The sequence below is a fragment of the Belonocnema kinseyi genome, chromosome 8, assembly GCF_010883055.1.
Source record: "Belonocnema kinseyi isolate 2016_QV_RU_SX_M_011 chromosome 8, B_treatae_v1, whole genome shotgun sequence".
NCBI lineage: Eukaryota > Metazoa > Arthropoda > Insecta > Hymenoptera > Cynipidae > Belonocnema > Belonocnema kinseyi.
Window position 1 is genome coordinate 106,305,350 of NC_046664.1, and position 11,619 is coordinate 106,316,968.

General features: G+C 31.8%; 1 protein-coding gene across 3 annotated transcripts; it reads left to right on the forward strand.

The window, feature by feature from the left end:
* Positions 1 to 6,216: 6,216 nt before the first annotated feature.
* LOC117178103 (methyl-CpG-binding domain protein 3) lies at positions 6,217 to 8,915 on the forward strand. 3 transcript variants are annotated; one of them, XM_033369347.1, is made up of 5 exons: positions 6,217 to 6,452; positions 6,893 to 7,034; positions 7,451 to 7,504; positions 8,198 to 8,469; positions 8,680 to 8,789. In XM_033369347.1, exons 1-4 carry the CDS (start codon positions 6,322 to 6,324, stop codon positions 8,465 to 8,467), a joined length of 597 nt encoding a protein of 198 aa, XP_033225238.1. In that variant the 5' UTR covers positions 6,217 to 6,321; the 3' UTR covers positions 8,468 to 8,469; positions 8,680 to 8,789. The 3 variants fall into 3 exon arrangements, with proteins under 3 accessions (XP_033225238.1, XP_033225236.1, XP_033225237.1); XM_033369345.1 differs by having other exon boundaries at positions 6,218 to 6,452; positions 8,198 to 8,443; positions 8,680 to 8,915; XM_033369346.1 differs by lacking the exon at positions 7,451 to 7,504 and having other exon boundaries at positions 6,218 to 6,452; positions 8,198 to 8,443; positions 8,680 to 8,915.
* Positions 8,916 to 11,619: the final 2,704 nt, after the last annotated feature.

The following is an 11,619-nucleotide window of genomic DNA, read 5'->3' on the forward strand; positions in this document are numbered from 1 at the left end:
AATGATGAATGAGCGCGAGAAAGAAATATGTATGAATTTTCTTGTACCATAGAATTTTATTATCTTTTAAGTACGGTTGCGATGCGACTTTGCTCAGCGTCATAGAGAGAAAAATATAAATTTTCACGTGCAAATATAACGAAAAAACTGCGATGCTCTTTCTGAGAAATGTAAAAGTATGGAGGAAAATCTTTACTCCTAACTTATTCGTATTCGTAAAAGAATAAATGTAAATGTAAAAATAGTAGAGAAAGAGAGAGAGCAAGCGAGCGAGCGAGCGAGAGTCATTTCATTGTGATTTTACGCGATTTCATACACGCAGGAGATGATGTTGAGAAAAAATGGAGCGAACGGTCGACAAATGAATGCAAGTACGTACCTATTTCGCTGACTGATATGTCGTTCGTAGCAGTGCTCGATTACAATTTTAAATCGAAACGGTGCACTTAGAGAGGCAAGCTCTTGCCAGATATTCAACGAGATATTTTTGTGACTGATGTCGGTATAATCTTGCGCTTACCTGGCGGACAAGATCGGTCTTGTCGACCCCGAATTTATATCGACTAGTGATTTAGTGGCTGAGCTACGTAAGGCGCTTGATAGAAATCCACTTGTAATTCTCTGTGTAAACTGGAGGCCTCTTTCATAGTAGGGTATTAGATACGCGTTATTATTCGAAGCCAGCTATGAGAGAACAGATTCAGACAAGGATATTTATATTTTGTTACAGGAGACTCACACGCATACAATGTCATCGCTGTGGTCGTTGCAAAGTTAAATTATTTGTTTTTATTTGATATACAAAAAAAACGAAATGAATAAGAGAGAAGTGGTGATAGTAAAAGAAAAATGGATAAAATAAGTGATAATTTTGGGCGACCATAGCTACGATAATAGACCAATAGAAACAACGATACCTCAAGATATCTTCAATAGTTAGTTGTTACTAACGAAACAACTGTACAAATCGATATTCTTTTACAGTAAAGAACAAGAAAACAAAAATGTACAACTGGATCATTGTTTGAATTTTTAAACTTTGCAGTTAACTTTGCATCATTGGACTGTATCTCGGAGCTCGCCTTTTATATCCTTGTTTCGCACTGATCGAAAATGTTACGTTTTTAACCAGAGTATCATTTCCAAGCGCAGTTCATGTTGTTCCTAGCTACACGAAAATTGTTTCTTTTGGCAATTGAATCATCTATATATACATATATATATATATATAAATATATATATATACAATTCATACGAGTCAGGCGCACTCAATTGAACCCTTTCCTCATGTCTCATCATAATTCCTTCAACTAATTCAACTTTATTTTTACATGTTTTATGATTTTATGATGTTCATTATACATGACCATAAGTATATTTAGTTTCATCGTTTCATGGTAGCATAGGTGCAACGAAAGTTCTCCAACTTTAGCTATAATTGTTAAGAAAGCATGAAACTCGATGTATGTGTGTTCTCTGTAACTTAAAAAAGTTTCAGGATCTGCTGTTAGAAATTAAAATTATCTTTTTACAAAACTGGCACAATTTTCTATTTAAGTCTGGTTTTTTCAAAACAATGAAGACAATGTATATTCAAAAATGTACAGTGTTTCTAAAAAAAATGTAGAAAATGCCGAATTAGGAATGAAAATTTACTTGTATAATTTCCAAGGGAACTTTGATTTGAACTTTTTTCTGTATCTTATATTGTTTTGAAAAACACTACATTTTCAAAAAACAAAAATTAAGCCCGGTTTTTCTACATGTTGAAAAATTGGTTGGTATTCGATACGAAAACTTTTTTAGGGCAAAAAGGACACATGGACCAAGATCTTGATTTATTTGACGAATCGATTTGGTACCAATTTTTGTTATCTCTTCAAAAATCAGGTATAATAATACAATAAAATGAATTCCTAGTATTCAGGAAACTAATGTTTTTCAAAAAGAACAATTCTGTTATTATTTTCTTTGAAACATTTTTAGATTTATTAAAGGCACTCTAATTCAAATAAGTCCGATACAAAACAAAAGAGAATTCTGCATAATATAAATATAATAATGAATAGATAAATATAAAACTCTGGCTTTATATGAAATTAATTAATTTACTAAATAAATAACAGCGTACTTACGTACAGAATTGAGGGTTTCTGAAAAATAATAGTATTACTTAAATTTTGTGAAATATTATCAACAGTATTATTTTAGAAGAAAATGATCTATTAGGCAAATTAATCAAATATTTTTAAATCTCCATATCTGAATTTTATTTCATGAAGTTTATTTTAATTTTAAACACAAATGCTCTTCATCTTTATTATAAAATCAGTACTTTGGTGAATATTGGCTATGAGAGGAATATTGTGCGGAGATGATCTATTTCTGAAATGTCATAACACACTGACACGCGAATTCCACCATAATATACGGACACCGAGTAGGCTTTAGACAAACGTTTTTCTGGAAAATAAAGCAAGACCTGTACTTCATATCTCTGGCTTTTTTTATCCAAAAAAATGTATGCGCGTAATTTTAAATATTACAATAACCTTAAATTGTTGAGTCACTTCTACGAATGAAAGAAGAATATCGAAGGTTGATTTTAATGGCCTCATTGGTTAACTTCCGAATCTTGAATCAAAAAGTCGAAATAATTAACAGATATTTTAAAACTATAGATTTTCGAGTGAAATAAAAAAGGGGACTCCACAGAAACTAATTTTCTTATAGTAAAAGTGGTTATCTGATTATATATTTCAAGTTACAAAAGAGCGCCAATATAAGAACGACTGATTTAATACTTCCTTTAACTGATGGCCCACGCAGTTTCTCAGCGCACAGCCAGAGTCATAGATGCGTTGCCACCAGTTTAATACAAACTGCTTAAATTTCAATTGACTGGTTAAGTCGCAAGGCCAGAACGATATAACCCTTGAGGCTGCTCTTATATTGGAACTCTTGTCTAAAATTGAATAAAAAATGAAATGTTTTTGCACTGTCGCTACTGTAATTTGTTGAGAATTCAAATTATATCATACATATTTTGGTATATATTAAACTCTTTCTTAAAGTTGACCATCGCGAAAAATTTCAACTATAAAAAAGGAGAAATGTATCAAATTTTCAAATATGACTTCACTTTCGAACTGATATTAATGCTGATATTTTTTAACTCCGAAAAAGTTATACAATGCTCGAATTGAGTTATCACATTTAATTATTATATATTCCCGGTGAACATTTTTGAAAGGATCAGAAAAATTAAAGGAAAAAAAATCTAATATTAAAATTGACCATTGAAGTTCCCTCTTAATCCAAGTGGTTCTCTCAAATGAAAGTAACTGAAATGTTGGACGTGACCGAGAGTGGTGCTGGCTGTACTTTTTGGTCTAAAATAATTCAAGCGCATGGGGAAAGTTTCATCAATTTGAAATTGTGCTTTGTACATTATAAAAACGTACTTTTTCTATTTTTTTCTTTAGGATTAAGTTTTAAGGCTTTAAGAATGAACAATCACTAAGGTTTTACATTCTTTTTGTTTTTGGATGCAACTCTGATAATCCGAATTTGCTCCAAGAAAGTATAAGTTTATACCGCACTAAATGACTAGAAAATAATAAAGATCTGGCAAAGCTTGTTGGCTGCGAGGATATTCTTACGGAGCATACGATACGTGGAAATGATGGATCTGATATTACATATTGGTGGGGTCAGAATAATAATATTCAGGGCCTCTTTTAAAGCTTTAAACCAGTAAATTTCAAAAACTAAGCTATGATATCGGAAGCAGCGGTGATTATGAGTTCTAATGGAATTATGGAATTATGAGTCGGGAAAACTGAGCAAAAAAATTTCGAAGGGTTCAATATCATCGAAAGAGGTAACCGTTCTCGCCCCCGCTCCCATTGCTCCCATTAGGGCTCATAATCACCACTGCTTCCGATATCATAGCTTAAATTTGGAAATTTACTTGTTTAAAGCTTTAAAAGAGGCCTTAAATATTATTATTCTGACCTGCAAATTGGAAAATGTATTTATGAAAATGGAGGAAAATTTGCAAGAAGTTTCATCTCAAAAGCATCCCCTTAAACATATCAAATTGTACACTGAAGTTGACCTCATTTTATACTGACAGTTTGTCATGCAAATGACTTAGTCGTTTTTTTTTTGTTAACAGGAACCTGCATTTGCTCCAGAACGAATCGCCTGATATATTTCCGACGTTTTTGCCAGGATATTTGAGATTTTATTTTATTTGTTCAGAAATCAAAGAATTGTGCAGCTAATCCAATTTCATAGCGCAGCCGTTGATAATAGGTCCACAATAGATAGAACCTTTTTTGTGCACTATAAAATTATGAACATTTTTTCACATCACCATATTCGACATAAAATCAACAGTTCTCGAGTAATTTTAAAAAACATGTTATTGTTTAACACTTTCCAGAATTTCGGAACTTTGCCGTACACGTATGTTTGGGGACTTTTTACAATATCTTTATAAGGCCATTGCCAACGTATCTGTGAAAAAAATGCTACTTTTACGAATTTTTTTTTTTTTTTGAGTGATATTTGTTCCCCGTTGAATGGACTAATTCCCTTTTCCCTCATTCTTTGCCTGTACATAAACCCAAAGCCCCCTCCGAAAAAAATCCTGGTTACTTATTTGTGACAATAGATATTTTTTCCAACATAATTAATTTTTATACATTCTTTTTACCGAAAAAAGTGAATTATTTTCTAGCATTAAAAATAAATAAAAATTTTCATAATTTAGTTGAATTAAGCTTTAATTTCAATTTTCAATAATCACTATAAATGTCAATAAAAAGAAAATGTGATGTTAACTGTACTATTTCCACAATTTGCAATATTTACATATGCCAATGCTAAAAATGTCATGTGAACTTTGTATAGAATTATTATTGGTATTCTGTGAAAATTAGACTTATATTTAACTATAAAATAATGTTGTCTTCACTTTTCATTAGTACTTATTAATTTTTTGGACATTTAATCTTCTACAAATCATTTTCTCTCGTTAAATTCGTGCAAAAAATGTATTTTAATAATAAAATAAATTAAATTGGTATTTTCCCTATGCATTTGAATAATTGTCGGCTTAAAAGTACAGTCAGCGCCGCTACTAGTCTGCGGTCAAATATCATGTCACATTTATTTGGTATTTTCATTTCAATCACCAACAGCTATTTTTCAAATACACTTATATAGAAAAAAATTAGTTTTTACGAAAATATTAGCAAACAAGGACCAAATCCCATGCATTTGGTCCATTGTTTCCCCCTCAGCTTTCAACGAAGTCAAATTTGTTGATTGTTGAACTGAATATACCTAATCAACCTAATTCTACAGGCCTTTATAGGATTCTTACAAACCCGATAAGAAGAGAAGAATAGAGAAAAATTAATATTTTACGATTTAAACGAAAGAGTGAGCATTTTTTAATTTTTTTGCATGTGCTAATTTTCTATTGAAAGAAGTGCCCAACGAAAGAATAGGTTTATCTCCGAAAACAATTATTTTTTATTTCCTTAACGATTGACACTTGTTGTAGGCCATGTTATGAGTGGGTCACGTGAAAGGTGGCTCTAGTCCAAAATTTTTATAATTATGAGAAATTTTTTTTTTATAAACAGTACTTTTTTTTGCTTTTTTCATAATGATTAAAATGGAAGAACATCCCCACCTTTCTTAGTACTTCTGATTTATTATCCCAAATTTTTCAGTCAATGTGGTGTTTCGCGTGAAAATAAATTTAAAATAAAAGGCGTCGGTAAAGTAGGAATTTGGACACGTGGCGCACTCGTCACATGGCTTCATAAATAATATTTAGTGGTCAATTTTGCATTGATCATTATACAGACATAATCAAATTATGAGAATAGTCACAATATAAACAATAGTCTGAATATCCCTTACTTTGAATTGTGATTGGAAAGAGTTATCTTTGAAATTCTTAATTACCGACGAAGATAACGAACTGCAGTGGGATTCCGATACCCGATACCGTGTCGAAAGTCGAAAAGTCGGACGGACCTCTTTTTCTAATGTGTAGCGATAGAAAGAGAGGTTCAGTCGATTTTCGACTTCGAAACAGCATCGGAGTCCCACTGCTGTTTCCCCGTTTCGCCCTCTTATTTTCGCTGCAGTCTAATTCTAGCCCGGAAAGTGCTGCCACCTTTCAAGGTTTGTGACTTGTTTTTAAAATGGCTGCTAAAGCTTGGTGTGTAAATACTTGTCGTGTTTATTGAACGTGTTCCTTAACTGTTTACTTTTCTATAGATACAAATTTCCAAGATGAATATGGCAGTGGAGAAAAAGAAATATCCGTCGGCTTTACCAACAAATTGGCCGGTGAGGGAAGAACTACCAAGAAAGAGTCAAAATCAGTTGACATCCACAGGAAAGGTTGATGTTTACTACTACAGGTAATTTTTTATTACTTTTTAGCAGTACACATAATTAATATTTTATAGTCTATTTATATAAAATAATAAAATTTCAAGATTATTCTTCTCTCAATCCTTTCAGTAAAATAAATGTTTTATTTAAAAGATGATTTTGAGGTTATAATATTTTAGAGTTAAGTTTCTGACATAAAAAGTAAAGAATATCACTATTTATTTATAATAATATTAATTTAATTTGATTATACAATGTTATTCACAAATATAATTTGAAAGAAATTAGAAGTATCACGGAACGAAGATAGTTATCCTTTCGCTTACAGACTTCAATATAATTTAAGAAAAGATAGATTTTTTATAAATGGATGGCGAAAAAGCTTATTTTCCATTTCCGTATCTAATAACTGTTGCATTATGTCTTAAACTTCACTAAAAATATTAATAAAAATAATTTTTATCAGTCGTGGAGTAAGAAATGACGCATCGTTGGTGCCACCAATTAGGCAAACTGCCTCAATTTTTAAACAACCAGTGACGATTTACAAGACGCAGGAAGGAAAAGTGAAAGACTTCAAGCACGGGAACCAGGAAAAGCCTAAACAGGTTCGTTCAAAGCTTGCACTGACATATCTAAGGCATCAAAACAAATTTCGTTTTATTGTATTTTTAAATTTCTAATTTCTCTTTTGCACAATTTATCTGATTTAAACATTTTAAGTAGATGTTATTCCATTATTTATTGCACTTAAAGGCAGATTATGTTTTTAAATGTTCATCCAGTTATACAGCTACACATTTTTCAATATCACGTATGTTCGCACATAATTGTTTGTCATTATTGCATACTGTACCAAATGGACTGTTAACACTTTATTATTGCCAAAGCTTTTTCTTTCGTTTTGAAATTTTTTAAACCTAAACTGGTGTTAATTTATTTGCAAATTGTATGCAATGGCAATCGACGTACGCAGTATTTTCTTGTTGTTGCACATGATACAACTATCCAATCATTCCTCTAGGAAGGAGCCGAAAAAACTGACAGCAAATATGGTTCCCAAGATAAACCTAAGCAGGTAATTTTATTTAGCACACTCATAGTCGTCATTTAATTTCGATTTTTGTATTATTTTGCACCTTGTCTGTCGATGACGGCTTTTCTAGCTTCTTGTTGTATTCTAATTTGCATGAATTCCTCTTTGGGACCGTTTAAAAAATGTAACGCTTTTTTTCTAAAAAATTATCTGGTTTCCTTCCTGATTTTTTTTTCTATTGTAAGTTTATAGTTTGAACGTTTATGTAATGCTAGAGGTATTTTTTAAACGGCCCTTTTTAATGTATAACTTATTATTCTGCCTTTTTACTTAAAATCTTGTTTCAAATAGAAGAATCATTAAATAAAAGTATTTTGAATATTGTTAAACAGTTTAAACCAGCGCTAGTAGGTTTTCTGGAATATATCATGTCAAGTTAGCGGGATTAAAATTCAAGTTAAATTTTTTACATTACAATGACTTTGTTAAGTAAGTAAATAAATCAGTAATATATATACCAGTTTCATTTAATGATAAATATAATTATAAAAGTATAATTTGTTTGAGTGTTCACTTAGAGAGTTAGAGAGTCTTTTAAATAGACCTTCAGTAACCTTGAGACTTTCTTCCGTGAATAGATTATACTATGGCGATAAATTCAAATAATATGGCTCTTTCATCAACAGCAGCTTCAAAGTGAATCTAAAATATAGAAAACCTGAAATATTTTTCCAGCTATTCTGGGAAAAACGCCTAGAAGGATTGAGAGCTTGTGATCCAGATGGCTATGAGTTCGATGCCATGGATCTGCCAAAATCGCTGAGGCCGGTCGGACCATACATTACAGAAGAAACTTTATTACAAAGCGTCGCTACCGCATTGCACGTTTCATCTCAACCCGTCACCGGCCAAACGGGTTCGAAAACAGCGTTAGAAAAGAATCCCGGAGTTTTTCTGAACCCTGAACAGCCCCTCGTTCAGGTAGAAATTGTGGTTTTAAATTAGTGGCACGTAATTTTTATTTCACAATTTTAACTGCATTCCCGTAAATTTATTGTAAGGTTTAACTGAGGTGTGATTCATTTTTGAAGTAAACCGCACTTTAAAACGCTTTCAAATGTTTTCAAGTTGAAAAGTTGTTTTGAATTTACTGGATTTTTCATTCCTACTGGATTCAATGAAATAATTACTGAAAATGTTTCTGTTTAATTTTGCAGGCTGTCTCGATAGCAGACGACGACATAAAAAGACAAGAAGACCGTGTGGCCATCGCAAGAAGAAAACTTCAAGAAGCTTTGCGAGGCACATCAACATAACTTTTAGGTACTTTTAGAAGTACCTTTATTATATCTATGTTGCTCACTTCGCGTTCCCTAATCCTAAGAGTATTGTACAATATGTTGTAAGTTATATTAGAACTTTGTAATAAATGTTTTTATATAAAGCTGTAGACTTAAATTTATTATAATTCTGATGTATTTGAGTATCTCATTCAGTGGAAAGATGGTTGAGTTTAGTGACATAATTTTCGTCGATAAGGCTTCCAGTTATAAGTAACGCCGGAGTCAGACAATCCTATTTCGTTGCATACTTTCGTCATTAAGATCAGTAACAAAAATGGCATTGTTGCATGATTTACAATAATTAGATTATTCAATATCACTATCTCTGGTGTAGCCCTAGAAGAAAAACTAGGCTGACTAAAGGGGTAGCTAAAACTAAAGTTGTTGACAGGGTTGGGGGGAGGGTATATTGGAAATAATGTTACAAATTTCGATAACGTTCAGAGATTTCGGAATTCATCTCATTTGATTAAAAATTCTATTATGCAGTTGAAGTTTCATCGCTGGTTAATGATTTAAATATTTCGTTGAAAATTCGTTCCGTGATTATTTAAAAATAATTTGTTTTAACTGAAAATTAAACTACTCCATTTTTGGTTAAAAATTTATCTTCTTTAGTTAAAAGTTCAATTTTTTGGTTAAAATTTGTTTACATTTTGTTGAAAATTCAAATTCTTGGTTGGAAATTGAACTTTCATGTACATAATTCGTTTTTCTGAATGAAATAAAAATTTTGTTTAAAAATGGACGTCTTTTTTTTTTAATTCGCTTTTTGTTTTCGTGGAAAATTTATCTTTTTGTTTGAAATCTGAAAATCTAACCATTCTATGTTTGGCTAAAGTTTTATCCTATGTATTGGATAACTGGAAAATTTGTCTCTTTTGAGAGATCTTCTTGGTCGAAAATTTAATAATTTGGTTAAAAAATCGTTTTGTTTTGTAGTTATTTTTTAACAGACTTATTATTATTTTGGGTAGTAAATTAATCTTGTACGTTCAAAATTTAACTTTTTGGCTGAAAATTTCACTATTTGGTAGCAAATTCATATATTTGATTAAAAAGTCGTATTTTTCGGACAGAATATTATTCTTGGTTGAAAACGATCTTTTATGTTAAAAATTCATCTTTTTCAATTTAAAATTCTACTGTTTCCAAAAACATTCAACTTTTTAGCTTAACAATGACTTTTTTGTTGAAAACTTATCTTTCATGTTGGAAAAATCACCTTTCTTTTTTTAAATTAATTTTTTTTATGTAAATTCAACTGTATTCTAAAAAGTTTGGCTTGACAGTTCAAATATTTGATTGAATTTTAATCTCTTTTGCGTACAAATTCAACCATTTAATTGAAAATGCATTTTTAATGTTGAAAACTCAAATTTTTTGTTAGAAATTCAGCTATTTTTTTGAAAATCTAATTATTTGTGGAAAATATAACTGTTTTGTTAGTTAAATATTGTTAATAAATGATAACTTAAGCTTAATTCATCATTTTTTTTATTGAAATTGATGTTTCTCAGTTGAAAAGTAACTTTTTTGTTCAAAATTCGTCTTTTTGGTTTAAAATTTTTACTATTTAGTTCAATCTTCTTTGGAAAACTCGCCTCTTTGACTGAAAAGTTGATAGATTTGGTTGTTAATGCAACTGCTTGGTTTAAAATTAATTGTTTTTTTTTTTGAAATTTGTCTATTTGTGTTAAGAATCCATCTCTTTCGATAAAAAATCATGTTTGGTTGAAAATTCAACTATTTTACTAACAATGGAATATAATTCGGCTTGAAATCTCAGGAATTTAAAGAGCTTCGCAATGAATTGAATACGTGTCTACATTAAAAAAAAAAAGAATTTATAAACGTAAAATCCGTTTTTAGCCAATGACTACGTTATCTTGGGAGTGGGGGGGGGGGGAGCTCAAAATTGGTAACGTATTTTATGTATGGCCCATGACTAGGAACACGGTCCCACTAAGTCTAGGAGCAGCTGCCATCTAAAAATGACATCACCCAGCTAAAGATTCCTGTACAGGAGCCTCGGAGGAACCTGTACATATTCCTGTACACGAACCTGTGTTAATCTTGACGGTTCCTGTACACGAACCTGTGCTAATCTTGACGGTTCCTGTACATGAATTTGGCGAAGGAAACTGTACATGATCCAGCAAAGAAACCTGAACCGACAAAGGAACCTCTGAATGATCCTGTGCGGGTTCTGGTACACGTTCCTTTGCGCAGCCCTGGCGGACCGAAGGAACCGAATGGAGCCTCTACAAAGTACCCTTAAATAACTGTTGACTGCTACACTTTAACGTAGAGTCCGAATTTTAACAATTTAAAAGTAGATTTTGCTGTTTCTTGAGTTTTTTATAAAGGAACCGAATGGGGACCCAATGGGGTCTTTACGGGTACTTTGTAGAGGCTCCATTCGGTTCCTTCGGTCCGCCAGGGAAAACCTTTGGAAGGATCCTTTGGGAGCGTTCACATATGATGTCACGCTTTATTTCGAGCTTTTTAAGCCCCCCCCCCCCGTACCCCTTGTCACGCTCAGTCATGAATTAACGAGACCCCACCTATAATATTGCGTCACGTTCTTTCGACCTCCCTTCCCCTTTTGACATTTTTAAAAATAATTATAACATTAATTATTAACATTTTTTTATTCTTCCCAAAGAACATATCAAACAGCTAGGATATACAAGTATATGGACTTAATACTTTTCAGGCTGTCAATTAAAAACAAGAAAACCCTCCGTGACATTATGCGCAGAATGACTCGTCCTCCCATGTCACAATTTGTCACGCTTGGCAAAAATCACC

Coding starts and splice junctions, on each gene's coding strand:
- LOC117178103 (XM_033369345.1), top strand. CDS start 6,322: ATGAATATGGCAGTGGAGAAAAAGAAATATCCGTCGGCTTTACCAACA. Junction 7,035..7,450: donor ACCAGGAAAAGCCTAAACAG/GTTCGTTCAAAG, acceptor TCATTCCTCTAG/GAAGGAGCCGAAAAAACTGA. Junction 8,444..8,679: donor CTGAACAGCCCCTCGTTCAG/GTAGAAATTGTG, acceptor TTAATTTTGCAG/GCTGTCTCGATAGCAGACGA.